Below are 13,784 nucleotides of genomic sequence, written 5' to 3'. Positions count from 1 at the left end.
CGCAATTGCCCTTTCCATAAGCCACAAAACAACCACTTTCTCCCCACTGAGTGCTGCTTTCTAACAAAAAATTGCTAGTCAACTTCTAGTTTCAAGCTCTGTGAAATTCAAAGGAAACAGAAAGAAGACTAAAAAAACTCACCGTCTACCAAACTGGGTCTCAGTGACCATTTGGAATGATATGATGACACATAATTACATCCTACCGACAAACCCTGGAAATTAAAATATTCTTTTTCCCCCGATTCTTGAAACTTGGAAGGAAACGTGGGAATCCAAGGACGTTGAACTTGAATATGCCACCCACAAACCTAATCTTCGCAATCATCAAAATAATGGAAAAGCGATTCCTGTAGAACGAACTCCGTTCAGTATTCAATATTAACGAGGACATGTTAGATTAGTTCATATATTCCTCTGCGAAGGACAAAAGAAAAATTAGAATAAGATGAGATGTCCTAATCCGTTTCTCTTAAGAACAATATGCTGCATGATCATGCGCCCAACAAATGGCCGTATTTGTGCACTGTGTTGAAATGTCTCGCTCCACCATTACCAACTCCTTGTACCAACCTCTTGACTTGTTATTTGTTGTTGGTAGTGGTTAAATGAGCCAAATAGTGAAACCCCGTTAGCAGCAGATTGGGTAAGATCCATGTTAAGTAAAATAAATGACTGGGATTCTTTCGGGGGATGAGCTGTCCCAGATGAATGGATTTGATAAAATTAAATTCAGGTTTTTGGGTGAGTTTCCTTCTGAATCACGTCTGTCTGTATTGATTTTTGAAAGCTCTTCTCTGATTTCAATTCAGTTGAGGCTGTGACACAGTCGATCGGCTTTTCAGCCATTACTGGGGGAGGAATGACATGGACCCTTCACCAACAACCCTCAAGAGTGCTGCTTTTTCTAACTGTTCGATGTGGATTTATCGAACCATTTTGACATGGGGAATCGCCTTTGCTTCAACTGGAAGTTCAATCAAAGACGCTAAAAAGTGGAAATTATTTCACTGAAAAGAAGAGGTTTGTTATGAACTACCAGGCCGGCGTCTTGTCTCCGAAAAAGAAATCAAACGGAAGGAGTGGTGGGTATCGCAGGGGTCAACCGTGGAGTCCCTTTCAGCATTTTTTAAGAAGAAAATCATGCAAGAATATCAATAACAGACCATTCGTGGGGAGCATTAAAAGGATATGGCGTCTGAAGACTCTGAACCGCTCCTGATTCGCAGTCAGAACTCGTGATCTTATAGTCGCAGAATGCTGCACTTCCATTCCGAGACCCAGAAGCAGAAGAAGATGGCGTTTCCTTATGATGTGAAACTCGTAAGAAGCTTTAGGAGAGATGAACAGGTAAAGCTAGGATGCGCGGGAATTCTAGGATGTTTTTTCGTCTCGGTGGTTTTCCTCGCTTTGTTAAAGCCTTACTTGATTAGCTCGCTGCCCATCTGTAAGTGCGTTTTCACATAAACTTTCTTCTTCTGAAATTACTTGATAATTCAAATGATCACCGATGCACAATGTAGAGGAGAAATGGGTTTCTTTCTTCTGCTCACTTTCGTTAATTTCCTTTGCAGCAAATTTGCAGATACCAGTGCGCAGCGGCCTGACTCTGCTTAGGATTGAAGATACGAGCACTCGGCAACAGGGAGGTAAGGAGAGAGCCGAGCTCAATAGTTTGGAGAGACAACTTGACTCGAGATCCCCCGACTGACTGCATTTTTTTCTGATATGCAGAGTCGCAGAGTTTGGTGTTGCAGAGCAAGCTGGTATGCAATGTTACAGACCCAAAAACAGATCACTGTGAAATGACGGGAGATGTTAGAGTTCATGGGAATTCTTCTGAAGTCTTTCTGGTGTCGTCGCCAATGGATGCTAAGGCTGGCAATGCATCACTGGAAATCAAACCTTATCCTAGAAAGAAAGACCCGGGGGCGATGGCAAATGTGAATAAATTAACTTTGAAATTGCTGAAAGGTAATGAAGAAGCAGCTCCTACATGCACTCTGAATCACAAAGTTCCTGCAGTTATGTTCTCCATTGCTGGGTACACAGGAAACCTCTTCCATGACTTCAGCGATGTACTGGTTCCTCTTTTCCTTACGACCCGTCACTTCCACGGGGAAGTTCAGTTCGTCATTACCGATTACAAATCTTGGTGGGTCAACAGATACAGTGCAGTGCTGAAACAGCTCTCCAACTACGGAATCATCGACTTCGATCGTGACAACCGCACCCACTGCTTCCAAGCCGCGCACGTGGGTCTTAAATTTCACAAAGAACTAAGCATCGATTCAACAAGAACTCCACAAGGGTACTCCATGCATGACTTCAGTAAGTTCTTAAGAAGCTCCTACTCTTTACAGAGGGAAACTGCGATCAAAGTCAATGATGGCTCAAACAAGAAGCCAAGGCTGCTTATAATATCACGAAAGAGGTCCAGATCATTCACAAATGAAGGAGAAATAGGCGAACTAGCTAGAAGCTTGGGTTTCGAAGTTATAGTAGCAGAGGCGAATTTGTCCACCGATTTTTCGAAATTCTTGCACATAGTCAACTCCTGCGATGTGTTGATGGGTGTCCATGGAGCTGGTTTGACCAACCTTGTCTTCCTTCCCACTAACGCTGTAGTAATACAAATCATTCCTTTGGGACGATTGGGATCGTTTGGTAGAGCTGATTTTGGAGTTCCTGCAATAGACATGAAGCTCAGGTACTTGGAGTACAAGATAAAGGAGAATGAGAGCTCCCTGATAGAACATTACCCACTCAATCATCCAGTGTTTAGAAATCCCATTTCTATCCACCGGCGAGGATGGACTGCCATTAAGTCTGTGTATCTAGACAATCAGAACGTAAAACTTGATGTGGTTAGGTTTAGATCCACTTTGTTAGAAGCTCTTGAGCTCCTTCGCCGTTAGAACGAGAGGTTTATAGTAGATACAATTTTTTTTTTTTTTCTCTTTACATAAATGAGTTCTTCCTGTTAATCCGTTATCCTTTCCTTGTCATTATAGGCATCTCTGTGCTATACAATAACGGAGTTACAATTCATTTTCCGACCCAAAAATGGCACAAACACAGAAGATTTTCAGTCAATGAAATTGATTTTTGTACACTTTCTAATTGAGACAATACTAACTTCAATAAAATATAGAACTTTTGGTTGGTAAACTGGGGTCCAGATCAACATCAACATGGATTAGCACCATTTCCACATTTATAATCAAGTCTTAAACTTCTTTGGCGTTTACATAACAAGGTCCTTGGACTTGGGTTTTCTAAACTGCATTCATCTAGACAAAATCCTTCTTGTCCATTTCTTTGGGTCCCATACGAGTAGTTGTCCTTGATTTGTTCTCTTGCTAAGACAAGAGTTAGGAAAGCACAGGGTACCATCTTGGCAGCACAAAGCACTGGTTCAATGAAGATCATTATGTTGATGGCTGAGGCATGTCATAAGAATAAAATTTCCAGATAGTTTCTTCATCAATGTTATAAAATGTTAGAAACTGTAATTGTGGATTAATGGCTCAATTCATGTTTAGTTAGAATCTAATAGTTAGTTCCCTATCATCTCTAGTTGCTATACCAGTAAGTCAATAAGGACACTGTTTCTTTTTTTGTTCTAATTGCATCCCGTCTGCCATCCATTTGCCAGTGTGTATTTAATTGGAAAAATCAAGTGAAGCTGAATTCTACAAGGACTCATGTAAGTTTTTGGTTTATTGAGATGAGTTCCAAACTGAATAATGGATTCTGTATTTTAACGAAAATTAATAATTCTTTGAGAACCATGAAGCTATCTATTATAGAATATAGGAATGATGAATTATATTGTTGTCATTGTTATTGATCAGGTATCATCTATTTATAGAATTACACAGAGAGATTGTAGGTGATTAGGACTCTACAATCGAGAAGAAAATATCACTGGGTCGTTGTAGCAGCGTTCGGTGGCGAGTGGCAGCGGCTTGCGGCTACGGCGTGTGGCGTTGGCGAGGGAGCAGACGGCGGCAGAAGGTGTTTTTTTTTTTTCAAAAATTCCTCCGGCTAGATTGCACGGAGAAAAGGGTAGAGAAATACCTGGTATGGGCGGCGGTAGTGGGTTGCAACTAAGGAGGTTGTTTCCAATAAGGATTTCGACGACAAACTGGTTCTGATTAATTGATCGGAAGCTCTGATATCTTATAGAATATAGGAATAATGAATAATATTGTCGTCATTATTATTGATCAGGTGTGATCTATTTATAGAATTACACAGAGAGATTGTAAGTGATTAGGACTCTACAATCTCTAATTCAAACACTAGTCATCTTTATCTTTATATTTTATCATTATGTTTATCTCTATCTCTATCACTTTGACCTATGAGATTTCTGGAGACGAGTCTCTGCTTGAGTAGTAAGTTAGAACCGGTCATTTGCTCAGGATCACCTATTCATATTGAGATGCGACTAGAAAACCCGTAAAGTTTTTTAATTTTTTTTAATGACCTCTAAGAAGTATTTCAATCGGAATTCCAGAAGATGGTAAGAAGATTATTCACCATATCCAAATTGAGTTTATCAATTTTTTACGATAACATCTGACTGAAAATCAATCAGCGAGTACAATGATATGGCCATAGAGTTGTCTACCTAAAAAAACTAAGAAGTAATGAAATGATGATCTAGGAGAAAATTAAGCCTGCACTCGTGGGAAGGGGCTGTCCGAGATGAAATGAAGTTCCTTCGCAACCTTGATTCAGTTTCACCGTCAGAGGCCGTGCTCAGAAAATTTGAGGGGGCTTCAGATGGACTCCTGCGGACTCTTTAGTAGCTCAAGAGATTCTAACAGTTTGCTCCGAAGCCTACCCAGATGAGGCTTCACGTTTTGCTTCACCAGATAAACCGATCTAACCATACTCCAACCTTGTTTGTGGATTTGCAGAGGATGTTTCAGAACAGGATCGTCACGAGGGTACTGCTCGCTCAGAGAGGTTTCATCTTCTCGTAAGCTGTACTCCAAGTATCTCACCTTCATCTTTACAGCAGGATCCTTGAAGCTGGACCTGGCCACCCACTCTAACCGGCCAAAAGGGATCAGCTGGATCAACACAGCCCCGTGAGGGAGGAAGATCATGTTCGTCAGTCCCGCCCCATGGACGCCCAACATCACGTCGCAGGAGTTCACAAGACGCGCAAATTTGCCAACATCTGTGCTCAAATTGGCCTCTGCAACGACTACTTCGAATCCCAGACTCTTGGCCAGATCCACTATCTCCCTTACGTTCATGAAAGCTCTTGAACGTTTCCTCGAAATGATCAATAGCCTAGGAGGCCGCGAAGCTGTAGTGTTCCCTCCAACAACTGGAGTCACAGTTTCCCTCTCCAGGGAAAATGCGCGCCTTAGGAGCTGCTTGAAGCCCAAAATGGAGGACCCTGTTGGAAATTTGAGCGGATTGACACCTAGTTCCTGGTGAAAAATAGTGCCGATGATTGCTCGCCGGAAGCAATGGACGCCGTCCTCTCCGTGATTGACGTCGATCACTTGGTACCTTGACAGCTGCCGGAGGATTAACTGGAACTTGCTGATCCACAGCGGTTTCATGTCGGTGACCAGGAACTGGACCTCTCCATGGAAACGATGAGAAGTGATAAAAAGTGGGACGAGAACGTCTGTGAAGTCATGGAAAAAGTTGCCGGTGTATCCAGCGGTAGAGAAGATAAGTGCAGGAACTGTGTGATTACGAGTGCAGCGAGGCGGGTTCCGGGGATCAGTCTGCAACAGTATCTCGGTAACATGGTTCATGGCGGTCACGTCACCCTTTCGAGCGTAGGGTCTGATCCTCCATTCTTCTGCTCTTCGTTGGCTGTTAAAAGAACCAGAAATGGTGACTGTGGTTGAATTGGCTGTGGAGTTCCTTCCATGGGTTACCACCCTTATATCGGCAACAACGTCGCAAGTATCAGATCTCTTGCCGGAAATATCACAAATGGGCTGTTCGCGTGCTTCGTCTGAGATCAAATCTGCAAATTCAATGCCAATACAGTCAAAAATAGCGTAATTATTATGCTTACTAAGATTGAAGAGCCAAATATATACTGTCACTTGACAAAGGGTCAGAGATCATTACGGGAAGAACTCTCGTTCTGGACCATGGCCGTCCTTGAGCCAAGGGACCTTGTATTTATAATCCCTGCACGAGAGATTGAAATAACGAATGATCAGAGAAACTCAAGGTTGTTTTTCAATGTAGCTTGAATGAATTTATGTTTTGATCTGCAGTGGATTCTCATTAGTTTATGAAGATCAGATCATTATTTACCAAACATGGGACGAACGTGTTTGAACAAACATCTAGTACCAGTGGAAGCCGGGCAAAATCGCGCTTTGAGGAGGAAGAAGATGCACAGAAAGATCAGCATACAAGAGATGACAGACCCATTTCCGAGCTTCATCACATTTTGTCCCGCAAAGCTCTTGAGACGCTTCACTTTGCTAAAACCAAACATCTCCACCCTCTCTCTCCCTCTCCGTCTCTCCCTCTCCCTCGATCACTCACATTTTATGACTGATTCTCTAGATTCTTTTCATCTGTGGTTGGTAGTGACATTGATGGTTGCATATATCAGTCGACAACGAAGAGATACTAAGCTTCAATCAGTAGTAGAAGAAGGAAAAAAAAACACTTTTGGAAGTAAAAAGCTAAAAAATTACATAAAATGTTAAAGGCTACTACTACAAGACAATAGATCTTTGGTCTGATTTCATATTTTAGAATCTAAAGATAAAAAGAACTCTGGATTTTAATACTGGGTTTTCCTCCCACCCTGAGATGAAATCAGGGTCATGAGACGCAGTTCCTAAAACCCGAAAATCATAAAAAATCTGGTCGATGGACATTAAAAGTCCAGGATGTCAATGTCTTGCATGTTCATTTTCACCATATAGAAGAAAGGCATTTGAAATCATCTCAAGAAAGTTAGGATGTCAATGTCCAAGGCTGAGTGGTTAGCCTTTCATATGGGTTCGTTTTGCATCATTCACAGAAAGAAGGTATTATATCTATGCCAAATTTGAGAAAACTGAATAACGTTTCATAAGATTCTTTAGCTTTTGATTGTTTGTCGTAGTTCTTTAATGTGCATTTCGGTGCGCACTACGTAAGCAGCATCGTGATCAAACATCTTGGAAGGTAGAAGCAACATTGATGGCGAATAACGGATCAACAAGCAAACTCTGGTTGTCATGAGCGAGTAAGAGTAATATTGTTTTCAACGCTTAGAGACGAAGGCCATCCGGTGAAGTTGAAATCTGGGTATTGATCAAACTACCTAATCGAATAATAAAACGATTGATCCAGGAAACTTGTACGTAATTGCACCAATTTGGACTTTGTTCTTTACTGAAGAAAGGTAGGAGAGAGTGACCTCTCAACCACAGCCTCTGGAAATGGGGATCTGCTGGCCACAGGTGAATGTACTCCGTTGGGATTTCGTACCAGGGAAGTCGTATGAAATCCATGGGACTTGAATTATCCAATGCCTCATGGCACTGACTTTAGTTTGAAGCACAACGTGTCCCTTAGATGGCACACAGTGATTTGTTAGGTGAAAGACACCATTCATCCCGATGTGAATGGATCTCATTTACCCTGACATACCATTTCGAGGTACAGACTTTTCCTTTATCAGCAAGCAGGTGCAACATCTCAACTTGTTGCACCAATTAGGAGGTACGAGTTGTTAACCCATAAACGAACATTAGCCCTATTTGCATAGGGAGACAAATCTCAATCATAAACCCTAATAGCACCATTCATCTTCTAAACCATTAGATTTCTAGTGAATCCCAACTCACCTATCTTATAAGTAGAGGAGAGGAGTCTTCACAAAGTGTAACCAAGAATTCCGAGTATAATTCGATCTCATTCGTGGGTTTACTTGCCTAAGGGGTTTTTTTCATTCTCAAGTAAAAGGGTCTCAATTCACAAGATCGATTCATTTAATGCATGCAATAATTCCATAAAATTGAGATTTTCGTGTTGTTGAAATTTTTGGAGAGAAATAATTCATTTGATTGATTGTAAGTTAGGTACATTGGTATTCTATTTATAATAGGGAAAACACATAGAGTTAGAGTAAAATTAAATTACTGATGTCGTATTTACATTTATAGTAGAATATTTAAAAAAAGTTCTAAAATAACTAAACAACTAATAAAATTAGAACTAAAACAATGATTTTCTTCATGTAAAACTTTACCATATCAATGTTATAGTATGAGACTCATTTACTATGCATGAGAGTCACATCTTCTATATTTATTTTTTTAGCACTCCCCCTTCAAGCTGCAATTGCTAACTTTAGCTTGCATACGTGTTGGCGGCCATGTTCTGTTCTAGGGAGCCCGAATTACGTTACTTGGCCCGAAGAATGAATCTTTCATAGAGACTAAACTTCAGGTCTTCTAAGATTGTGCCGGCTAATTTGTCCAATCTAATTCCAAATACTAGCTTTGAAGCAATAGAGTTGATCATGCAACTATGCTCATGGAACCCCAAAGAAGACCGACCACTAAACAAGAACTACAACATCCCTTTTTCCTTGTTGGATCATTGGTGCCCTTCTCTGCCAAGGACTCCAAGCACCTTTTCTACCAAAGTCCAGCTCAGAGATAGTAGCAAAATAGAAGCTGGAGCTTTTAACCAAGTTTCGAACACCACGAATGACAACAACAAAACTGGATCGGGAAGTTAAAAAAAAACACAAACAAAGAAAAGAAGGCAAATAGATTAGGTCAAGAAGACGACCACCCTAAGGAAAGGATCTACAGATTCGAGAGGAAGAATTAAACGAATAGAAGGCAATATGTAATATTCTCTTGCTTCAAGTAGCACCTAAATTTATCTCTTCAATTTAAAGAACCTACCGCAAAGATTCAAGTAGCACTTGTTAGAAATTGAAGTGAACCACACCTTTACAATTGATTAAGAGTAGTATTTATACAATTTAGAATATAAAAGATAAGTTTTACATGAGAGGATAATTACAACATGGGATAAATACAATGAGATCTTATCTGATAACTAAAGGGATAATGCTAATCCCTTATCATGCCCCCTCAAGATAGGCCACTATTAGAGAGGTCAATCTTGTCTTGTAGCAACTGAATATGTGAACTTAGCACTGGCTATGTAAGGAGATTTGTTTTGAGGGTTCTTGGAAGTAAAAGGACATGAAGAGCAACGACATTGGTAGTGGTTGGGGCGGACGAAATTAGAGAGAGCATCATCTGGTGAAGAGATGTGGAAGAGCAGCAGCACTGGTAGCGGTTGGGGCAGACATAATCAAAGAGAGAGCATCGTCCGGTGAAGAGATGTGGAAGAGCAACGACAGGGTCAGATGAAATCAGAGAGAGTGCATCGTCCAATAAAGAGATGTGGAAGAGCAACGACATTGGTAGCGGTTTGGGTGAATAGAATCTAAGAGAGTGCATTGTCCAATGAAAAGATGTGGAAGAGCAACGACATTGGTAGTGGTTGGAGCGGACGAAATCAGAGAGAATTCATCATCCGGTGAAGAGAAATGACACTGGTAGTGGCCGAGGCAGATAGAATCAGAGAGAGTGCAATGTCTAGTTAAGAGATGTGGAAGATCAGCGACACTGGTAGCAACTAGGGCAGATGAAATTGGAGAGAGGGCATCGTCCAGTGAAGAGATGTGGAGCAGCAGTACAGGTAGCGGTTGGGGTGGATGGAATCGGAGTGAGTACATGGTTCGGTGAAGAGATGTGGAAGAACAACGACATTGGTAGTGGCTGAGGTGGATGGAATCAGAGAGAGTGCATTGTCTAGTGAGGTTCTGTGGAAGAGTAGTGGCACTGGTTGCAATTGGGCTAGACGAAATCGAAGAGTGTGCATTGTCCGATGAAGAGATGTGGAGCAGTGGCACTAATAGCGGCTGGGGTGGACTGAATCGGAGAGAGAGTACATCATCCAGTGAAGAAATATGGAAGAGCAGTGGCACTAGTAGCGGCTGGGGTGGACAAAATCGGAGAGAGTGCATCGTCCGATTGAAAAGATGTGGAAGAGCAATAACACTGGTAGCGGTTGGGGCGACAGAATCAGAGAGAGTGCATCGTCCGGTGAAGAGATGTGGAAGAGCAGCGGCACTAGTAGCGGCTGGGGCAGATGGAATCGGAGATAGTGCATCGTCTGATGAAGAAATGTGGAGGAGTAGTGGTACTGGTAGCGGCAAAGGCAGACAAAATCGAAGAGAGTGCATCGTTTGGTGGTTTAGCTTGGAAGGGTGTGGTAGAGAGTGAGTTACGGGTGGGGAAGCAGATGAAGCAAAATAAAAATAAAAATTGGAGGATGACAAATATAAAAGATTGATTTGCTCTGATACTATGTTAGATATTGAACTAAACCACACATTTACAATTGATTAAGGGTGATATTTATACTACTTAGAATAGACAAGATAAGTTTTAGAGAAGATAATTATAAGATGGGATAAATACAATGATATCTTACCCGATAATTGATTATGCTAATCCCTTATAACACCAAAGAAAAAATATTCTAATGCTTACTCAACATAGGAGTATATGCAAAAAGAAAAATCTACTCGCGCGAGAGGAAACCAAAGAAACTCCTTTACATTTTTGCTCGAGTTCTTGTGGGTATGCCGGTCAACACAAACCGAGTCAACTTTTTGGGTCAAGATTTCCGGGCCATCTCTTTGACGAACATACTAGAACTGCAACAAACACACCTCATTGATGTCTTCTTCTTCGTCGGTGCAACAGAAATAATTTACCTTGATTCAAGAGGTAAGAAAGTCAAGGTCGTCGCCGCTGCCGCTGAATAGGGCGACCAATTGCTCTTCGATGAGCTTAAACAGATTGTCCGTAGTTTTGTTTCTGAAGGTGCTGATGGGTTCTAACGTTTCTGCTGTTTTCATCTCGTGGGTCTCAACCATTGAATGCCAAATCCAAAACAATAAAATTGCCCCATTCCTGCACTGTTAGTTAAGCATCCGATGAATTTGATACATACAAGTGAGAACTTCCGAAGACCCAAGTCATTCATATTGATTCACCACACAAATCAGTGTGCCAATATTTCAGAGAGAGTGTCTTAACAGATTCGATCCCCGTCTGTCTTACGTACTCAGTTCTGTCCACCAAAGACGCCAATGGCTGCTCAAGAAAATTTCCCTTTGCTCAATTCAAGCAACAACTAAATCTGATGGAAGAATCTAGTGTTTCGGATTTTCAACCTGTGTTTAAAGCAGGAAAAGCATGTTTTTTTATATTGTGATTGCCAGTAGAATCTGTCAAAGAGAAGTAATTTAAAGAGGAATCTAGTCTACAATTCTCCAGCAACCATCGTACTTTTTAAAGTTTTCTGGACTCTTTGGATTCTATTAAGAGGAATAATTCCTGAGAAAGCTTTCAGTTTTAGCATATTGGAGAAGTTTTTAGAGTGTAACGCTGTTGGACGTGGGAGAGATCTCACCCATTATGTTAATCAGCAATGTGACCCAAATCGATTGGATTCTAAGTTAGAATATTGTAACAGAGAGAGACCGAGACAGACAGAGTGAGTAGGTTTGGCCAGTTCGATAAATCCCACCCCAAGCACAGAGGACCAGATGGAGTGGTGTCAACCGAGCCCTCATTCCCCCAGCCAAATGACAAGAGCATCTTCAACAAATGAGTTTGTCCTACACTGGAAACGATCTCCCCAATGCTTTTAACACCCCAAATCCCACCACGCACAACTACGACCCAAGGCCTTGTTCTACTCATCTTTCTCTATGAAAAGAGCTTCACAAGTTTGTCTTTCAATCTTCACATTCCATCGACAGGTCCGCCAGCTCTCCTCTATAACATCATCGCCAAACGCCTCCCACCTTTCCAAACTTTTCTCTGTCTCTCTCTTTCACTCGAACCCACGACGAGCAATGGCCTCTATGTCCTCTTCCATGTTTGCTTATAGAGTCAGATGTTGGAGCATCACAGGCCGTGACACGTCTAGCCAGAAGCCAAGTATGAACTCCACCGAGATCAATGGGAACCCTTGTATGGGAGAAACAGGTAAAGGTGAGGGTCCTAATTATACATCCAGCACTGCGGCGGCTCTTTCTTCCGTCGCCTCCGTCACCAAGCCCACCTACGTTGAAGATCAGTATCGTCAGAATATCCCAACCAAGAAGCAATTGGTTGATCCATTTCGACATGGACTCCTCATTGAAGGTGGGGTTGGGTACAGACAAACGGTTGTTATCAGGTCCTACGAAGTTGGCCCTGATAAGACAGCAACATTAGAGACCATTCTTAATCTTCTTCAGGTTCCAACTTCCATTTCTCTATCTCGTCACTCTCTCTCTCTCTCTCTCTACAAAGAGTTCAGAACCAAAGATGATGAAATGCATTCATTGACCCAACTAACGTTTTCAGGGTGTTTCCAATCTGTGACTTGTCTGAGCTTGTAGGAAACTGCGCTGAATCACGTATGGATGTCTGGTCTTCTAGGCGATGGATTTGGCGCAACGCATGGCATGATGAGGAATAATTTAATATGGGTTGTGACCAGAATGCAAGTCCAAGTAGATAGCTACCCCATCTGGTGAATTCTTCCTCAATGACTGTTTACTACTGTTCTCTCCAGCATCATGATCGTCAACAATGGTTAACTTGCTCTCTCAACTTGGATTATAGGGGAGAGATAGTGGAAATTGACACATGGGTTGGAGCATCAGGGAAGAATGGTATGCGAAGGGATTGGTTGATTCGAAGCCATCTATCAGGACAAGTTTTTGCACGCGGTACCAGGTTGAGCAAACTGAACTTATATCAATTCCTTCACTAATCTCTTCTTAAATATAATGAGTTACCTGAAAGAGGGCCACCGTGTGCAGTACCTGGGTGATGATGAACCAACACACCAGACGCCTCTCTAAAATGCCAGAAGAAGTGAGGAACGAAATTTCACCTTGGTTTATTGACAGGCAGGCAATACCAGAAGACTCTTCCGATAAGATAGAGAAATTGGATGATAAGGCGAAATATGTGAACTGCAACTTAAAGGTATATGCTAATACGGCATCAACCAATCAATGCTTCATTCTCCTAACCAATTGCTTATCAATTGACATTTCTTCCTCCCTAATTTTCTATATTCCAGCCAAAGAGGAGTGACTTGGACATGAATCACCATGTCAACAATGTGAAGTATTTGAAGTGGATGCTTGAGGTAAACGAAACCCCAAAGCAGAATCTATTGATTCATTCATTGAGTTAGCATATGTTTCAGCACTCACTAGACTTCCCGAGTGAAATGCCAACAAAGAGTTGAGAAGGCCTAAAGACGGAATTGTTTCATCTGCAGACCATCCCCGACTCCTTCTTGGAAAGTCACCAACTTTTCAGTATAATACTGGAGTACAGGAGGGAGTGCGGAAGTTCAGATAGCGTCCAGTCCCTCTGCCAACCTGATCAAGAAACAACAAAAGAAGGCAACGAAACCGAGCTACTCAGAAGGTTCTCTCTTGCGGCGGAGATTCTCAAGGGCAACGGAATGATGAGCTCCCTTCAGAAATGGCCACTAAGGTATACACATCTACTTCAGACAAAGGGAGAGAGCAAAAACGAAGAGATTGTCAGGGGAAGAACGACTTGGAAGAAGAAACCTTCTCTGAAGCCGTTCTCCAACCTTTAGGAAGTTGGGCACTCCAATTGTTAATCAAGCAGATAAAAACAATGCCAAGTGCATATATTGTTTTTGAAGAT

General features: G+C 41.8%; 3 protein-coding genes across 5 annotated transcripts; 2 read left to right on the top strand and 1 right to left on the bottom strand.

Moving 5' to 3' along the window:
* Positions 1-1,227: 1,227 nt before the first annotated feature.
* On the top strand, positions 1,228-2,994 carry LOC137937616 (alpha-1,3-arabinosyltransferase XAT3-like). Of its 2 annotated transcripts, XM_068782718.1 has the most exons (4): positions 1,228-1,447; positions 1,575-1,649; positions 1,735-1,974; positions 2,053-2,994. In XM_068782718.1, the coding sequence occupies exons 1-4, from the start codon at positions 1,258-1,260 to the stop codon at positions 2,916-2,918; spliced, it is 1,371 nt and encodes a 456-aa protein (XP_068638819.1). In that variant the 5' UTR covers positions 1,228-1,257; the 3' UTR covers positions 2,919-2,994. The 2 variants fall into 2 exon arrangements, with proteins under 2 accessions (XP_068638819.1, XP_068638818.1); XM_068782717.1 differs by having other exon boundaries at positions 1,735-2,994.
* Positions 2,995-4,522: 1,528 nt separating this feature from the next.
* On the bottom strand, positions 4,523-6,634 carry LOC137936811 (alpha-1,3-arabinosyltransferase XAT3-like). 2 transcript variants are annotated; one of them, XM_068781707.1, is made up of 3 exons: positions 6,310-6,634; positions 6,118-6,180; positions 4,523-6,010 (listed from the first exon to the last, which is right to left on the bottom strand). In XM_068781707.1, exons 1-3 carry the CDS (start codon positions 6,494-6,496, stop codon positions 4,791-4,793), a joined length of 1,470 nt encoding a protein of 489 aa, XP_068637808.1. In that variant the 5' UTR covers positions 6,497-6,634; the 3' UTR covers positions 4,523-4,790. The 2 variants fall into 2 exon arrangements, with proteins under 2 accessions (XP_068637808.1, XP_068637809.1); XM_068781708.1 differs by having other exon boundaries at positions 6,349-6,634.
* Positions 6,635-11,956: 5,322 nt separating this feature from the next.
* Positions 11,957-13,713, top strand: LOC137937504 (palmitoyl-acyl carrier protein thioesterase, chloroplastic-like). Its single transcript, XM_068782562.1, has 6 exons — positions 11,957-12,343; positions 12,488-12,621; positions 12,714-12,827; positions 12,914-13,082; positions 13,180-13,248; positions 13,384-13,713. Exons 1-6 carry the CDS (start codon positions 11,957-11,959, stop codon positions 13,711-13,713), a joined length of 1,203 nt encoding a protein of 400 aa, XP_068638663.1.
* The last annotated feature ends 71 nt before the right edge of the window (positions 13,714-13,784 follow it).

The sequence above is a fragment of the Aristolochia californica genome, unplaced genomic scaffold (assembly GCF_029961685.1).
Source record: "Aristolochia californica isolate CCGP_79_NKW_82.1479 unplaced genomic scaffold, dmAriCali1.0.hap1 SCAF_7, whole genome shotgun sequence".
NCBI lineage: Eukaryota > Viridiplantae > Streptophyta > Magnoliopsida > Piperales > Aristolochiaceae > Aristolochia > Aristolochia californica.
This window is presented reverse-complemented; position numbering and strand designations above follow the sequence as displayed.

Coding starts and splice junctions, on each gene's coding strand:
- LOC137937616 (XM_068782717.1), top strand. CDS start 1,258: ATGCTGCACTTCCATTCCGAGACCCAGAAGCAGAAGAAGATGGCGTTT. Junction 1,448..1,574: donor GATTAGCTCGCTGCCCATCT/GTAAGTGCGTTT, acceptor TTTCCTTTGCAG/CAAATTTGCAGATACCAGTG. Junction 1,650..1,734: donor GAGCACTCGGCAACAGGGAG/GTAAGGAGAGAG, acceptor TCTGATATGCAG/AGTCGCAGAGTTTGGTGTTG.
- LOC137936811 (XM_068781707.1), bottom strand. CDS start 6,496: ATGTTTGGTTTTAGCAAAGTGAAGCGTCTCAAGAGCTTTGCGGGACAA. Junction 6,181..6,309: donor ACACGTTCGTCCCATGTTTG/GTAAATAATGAT, acceptor TCTCTCGTGCAG/GGATTATAAATACAAGGTCC. Junction 6,011..6,117: donor CCAGAACGAGAGTTCTTCCC/GTAATGATCTCT, acceptor TTGAATTTGCAG/ATTTGATCTCAGACGAAGCA.
- LOC137937504 (XM_068782562.1), top strand. CDS start 11,957: ATGGCCTCTATGTCCTCTTCCATGTTTGCTTATAGAGTCAGATGTTGG. Junction 12,622..12,713: donor GTAGATAGCTACCCCATCTG/GTGAATTCTTCC, acceptor CTTGGATTATAG/GGGAGAGATAGTGGAAATTG. Junction 13,083..13,179: donor ATGTGAACTGCAACTTAAAG/GTATATGCTAAT, acceptor TCTATATTCCAG/CCAAAGAGGAGTGACTTGGA.